General features: G+C 40.9%; 1 protein-coding gene across 1 annotated transcript; it reads right to left on the bottom strand.

Annotated features, from left to right (window-relative positions):
• Positions 1–1,824: 1,824 nt before the first annotated feature.
• On the bottom strand, positions 1,825–4,758 carry LOC114277556 (Heavy metal transport/detoxification superfamily protein). The gene is made up of 3 exons (XM_028219451.2): positions 4,170–4,758; positions 3,759–3,834; positions 1,825–3,629 (listed from the first exon to the last, which is right to left on the bottom strand). Exons 1-3 carry the CDS (start codon positions 4,197–4,199, stop codon positions 2,209–2,211), a joined length of 1,527 nt encoding a protein of 508 aa, XP_028075252.2. The 5' UTR covers positions 4,200–4,758; the 3' UTR covers positions 1,825–2,208.

Raw genomic sequence — 4,758 nt, 5'->3', positions numbered from 1 at the left:
AATACTACCAAACAATATTGGCTAAACCGCCAAATGGTATTGACGCGTGCTCAGAACGGATTCCTCTCCTTCTACCATTGGACCACGTGGAATGCCTGAACCGAACGATCACTTGTAGCACTAACAGAATGATGGCTTAGGATGTCTTCGTGCCGAGCTGAATCACGCCGGCTCCCAAGTCAGCTTCGTGCTTAATCAATGCCTCAACTGTGTTGCACTCTTAGACTAGTTGGTTTCGGCATGTTGGTCGTCATCTCAGCTATAGACCGTGACCCCTTACACATCTTGCTCGATCCTCGTATTCGGCCCACGCCACACCTAGTTCGGCCTATTCTCATAGCTAAGACATGGCCTTTTTCAGCATGACGCCTAAGACCGCAAAGGTTTAGCTCGACTCAACGCCATTTCCATGTTGGTCGTCATCTCAGCTATAGACCGTGACCCCTTACACATCTTGCTCGATCCTCGTATTCGGCCCACGCCACACCTAGTTCGGCCTATTCTCATAGCTAAGACATGGCCTTTTTCAGCATGACGCCTAAGACCGCAAAGGTTTAGCTCGACTCAACGCCATTTCCATGTTGGTTAACTCGGCCCAACACCACATTTTGTGCTGGTTTGGCTCAGCCCAACACCATGTTTCGTGCTGGTTTGACTTGGCTCAACACCACATTTTGCGTTGGTTTAGCTCGGCCTATTGTTCGACACAAATCTCTCTCTCAAGTCTCTTCTAATCCTAAGGCTTGAATTGAAATAGCCATGAATATGCTCAATTTTGTGATTCACTCCTCAAAATATTGAAGAAAAATTAATCAAAAATAAAAAAATTTCAATTTTATGATTCATTCAATAAAAATACTGAAGAAAAATTAAATAAAATATCAAACTTGAAGAGTTTCTGCTTTGTAAAATTTTCACTTTTAGACACATGAATTTGCTTACATATATACATGTATGTATGTGTAGAGAGGGAGAAAAAAATGAGAAGAAAGAAAGTCGCAGAGAGAGAGGACGGGGGGGAGGGCTGGATCAGAGCTCCAATGGCAAAGGAGAAAGAGAGAGAGATGTGTAGGTAGGCGGCGATGGCGGTGGGTAACAAGAAGGGGTTGCCAAGGGGCAGTTAAGGGTAGAGATGGGTCATCTTCCTTTGTTTTTGTTTGGAAAAGAAGAATAAAGAAAAGAAAAGAGGTAGTTTTCTGGATATACCCTTCATAAAGAAAAGAAAAGATGGGTCACTCTACAAAGCCATACCAAACACACCCTTCATTTTTGTGAGTTTGTCCCAAAACGAGTATGAAGCACCATAGGCAATGACTACAGAGGATTCGGACTAGAGGGGTTCGAGCCATTCGAGGTAGAGTTGTTTCGAGGCTTGTAGCTGGATTGTAAATCATGTGGAGAGCCATATTTTGAGGGTGATTTGAAAAAACATAACCAATGATCGAAATAGTTGAAAAACGCAAACCTTTTAGCCCTACAATTCAATGTCAACACTATACCATGTCATTGTAAGAGAACCCCTAACCCAATTATAATACGAATTAAAAGACCTTAATTGAAAACAGATTTTGTTAATAATTTTTGAATTTTTTATAAAAAACTATAAAAAAATTAAAAAATAATATAATAATACTTTAATTGACAAACAAGTTTTACAACCCTTTTTTTTTTTTTTTTTATCAACCCATGTCTTGTAATGATAAAACTTGAATATTTGAAACAAAATCACTTAATAATATGATAGTAACACATTAGTAAAAAAATAATAGTAAAAGTCAATAATTTATACAGGCATTATTGAGAGAGAGAGAGAGAGATATGAGCTTTTGCTAAAACCCAAATTCTCATTTCTTTCAACTTATTTTTGTTTCCAACATATAAACACATATAGACATCTCATGCCAAAACCCATATAGACATCTCATGGAAAGCTCACAACCATACATCTCATACTCCTCTCCCCCAAGACTTTAAAATATTATCTATTAGATACTTCCTATCATAATTAAAAACCCTAATTTAAGCTTTAGCTTATAAATAATAAAAAAAAAAGGAAATTCAAGGGGCGGTAAAGGAGAAAACTAACAACTAAAATAAAACCCATTTTCCATGTATTATATGGCATCAAGTCTTCTAAGAACCTCAAGAATGTAACTGAATCACCAAGCTCAACCACCGGCACATTCACCACCACATATCCTGGTAAATTCACATTATACTGCAACTTGAGGTGTTCTCATCACTGAAAGCATGGGTGTATTGGTCGGCTGGAGGTGGGTACTGATATGGGTATGGGTATGGGTATGGCGGCATGTAATTGACGGCCGGAGGTGGTCGAGAGTACATCATTGGTTGAAACCTCTCATTTCCATTCGCACGTTGTTGGTTCATCATCATCGCCGCCAATTGCTGCTGGTAGTATTGTTGGTTCCCGGCCATCATCTCCGGTCGGGCTGCTGCTCCATTGAAGTATCCACCACCCCCAGCGGGATTCATCGCAGAGGCCGGAAGGCCTTGGACAGCTGGCATTTGGCCCATCTGGCCCATGGGCATATTACCCCCCATCTGGCCCACATTAGCCCCACCCATGGCATGGTACCCACTGGGCATGCCTTGACCACCAGCAGCAGCAGCAGCAGCAGCACCACCACCACCACCACCACCACCATTGGGCATACCTTGAACACCACCACCACCACCACCACCACCTTTCTTGCCTGCATTTCCATTATTGTTACCATTCTTGTTCTGAGCTCCACCACCATTTTTGCCATCTGATTGATGGCCACCGCCATTCTTCCCACCACCATTCTTTCCAGATGATCCACCTCCACCACCACCACCACCACCACCACCTTGATTTTGATTCCCACCACCACCACCTTTCTTTCCATTCTTTCCATCATTCACCTGAACAGGTATATTTCCACCACCACCACCACCCTTTTTCCCATTTCCTCCATTTCCACCACCGCCGCCACCACTCTTGGCCTGAGCCAGAGCATTCATAAGCTGTGGATGCTGCTGGCCATTCATCATCATCATCATGTTAGGCATCTGCTGACCATTAGCCATCATCATGGGTTGTGGTTTCATCTTGTTAAGAGGATGATGGGGTGCACCATTCATCATCTCATCATCCAAATCATCATCATCATCAAAGTCGTCGTCATCATAATCATCATCAAACTCATCATCAAATTCATCATCACTCATCAGATCATCATCTTCAGGCAAGTTGAACTTCACAGCCTTATGTTGATTCTGGTCCTTGGTATTATTAGTGAAGGGCAGTTTCAAGCCCTTGAATTGGGGCAACTTCAGATCTTGAATAGCCTTCATTTGCTGCAGCTGCTGCTGGTGGTTCTGGCCACCACCACCACCACCACCGCCCCCCTTGGGTTGCTGGTGGTTCTGGCCACCACCACCACCACCCCCCTTCTGACCCTTCTGGGACCCACCTTTGCCATTGTCAATTTGCATGTTCTTCTGGTTATTGGCCTTTGGAGCACCCCAAAGCTCAGCATGTTTGCCGCTCTTGCTTAGCTTCTTGATCAGCGTGTTTGGGTCTACATTTCCCGACACAGTGACCTTGCCAAGGTCTGAGTCTATATGGGTTTTGTAAACCCCTAAAAAAATGAAAAAATAAAAAGGAAATTTCAAGAAATTGAGGGGGGGAAAATCCACAAAGAAAATGAATTTGGGCATATGAATCTACAAAATAAATTTAAAAAGGGGGTTTTGAAATGGAAAATTACCATCAATTTTCTGCAAGATTTTCCTGACTTTGAGCTTACAACCGTCACAGTGTATGTTCACTTTCAGAACACAAGTCTGCATGCACAAAGTGAAATCATGGAACCAAAAACAGAGTAAAGAAAATGTCATTCAAATCAAGGAAAAGGAAAAGAAAAAGAAAAAGAAAAAGAAAATTTCTAGCTTTGTCAAGAAAAGACCTGCATACAAGTGAAACTAATTGTAAATATATAGTGATAGTGAAGAAAGAAAGAAAGAGCATTCCATCTCAAATCTTGAGTTCAGAACAAACAAAGCATTTCAAGAAAACAACAAACACATCATCACACTGAGTTCCTATACATACAGCTATATATGAAGATATATATATATATATAGAGAGAGAGAGAGAGAGAGAGGAGAAATGAGTGTACCTGGATCTTCAAAAACTCTTCTTTACTCATGTCTTTGTACTAAAACAGAGCAACCAAGCGGTACAACAATGGAAAGAGAAGAGGGGTTGGGTTGGAGGTAGATCTGAGAGAAACAAAAGCAGCTAAAAAGTGACTGAGAAGATAAATAACATTCAAGAAAACTCCACAAGAGGTTCCTTTCTTCTTCTCTGTTGTCTCTTCTGGCCCTTTTTCCAAACAGAGAGAGAGAGAGAGAGAACAAAATGGGTATGAGCACTGAGCAAAGAAAGTTAAAGATTACAACAACAATGTTCAGTCTCTCAGTGTGTGTGAGAGAGATTGAGTGAGAGAGAGAGACGTTTCAGAGGCGGTGGGTGGACATTAAACTTCTCTGGTGTATCTGCTTCCTCTATTTCAGAGTTTGAGAAGAGAGACAGAGAAAGAAGGAAGGTGAGCAAACTCTTTGGTTGGCATCTACTAATAATATAAAAAGTTATTAAATTACATCATTTTATTTAAATCACATCAATTCTTTAATATATCACATCAAATTTAATTCAAACTAAATTTATATAAATCAATAAATTAAAAAGTACACTTTTTTTAAAAC

This window comes from Camellia sinensis, chromosome 7 (assembly GCF_055761805.1).
Source record: "Camellia sinensis isolate YWXY chromosome 7, ASM5576180v1, whole genome shotgun sequence".
Taxonomy (NCBI): Eukaryota; Viridiplantae; Streptophyta; class Magnoliopsida; order Ericales; family Theaceae; genus Camellia; species Camellia sinensis.
The sequence above is the reverse complement of the archived record's forward strand: the minus strand, read 5'-3'. Positions and strand labels throughout refer to the sequence as shown.

Coding starts and splice junctions, on each gene's coding strand:
- LOC114277556 (XM_028219451.2), bottom strand. CDS start 4,199: ATGAGTAAAGAAGAGTTTTTGAAGATCCAG. Junction 3,835..4,169: donor AAGAGTTTTTGAAGATCCAG/GTACACTCATTT, acceptor TTGTGCATGCAG/ACTTGTGTTCTGAAAGTGAA. Junction 3,630..3,758: donor AATCTTGCAGAAAATTGATG/GTAATTTTCCAT, acceptor TCATTTTTTTAG/GGGTTTACAAAACCCATATA.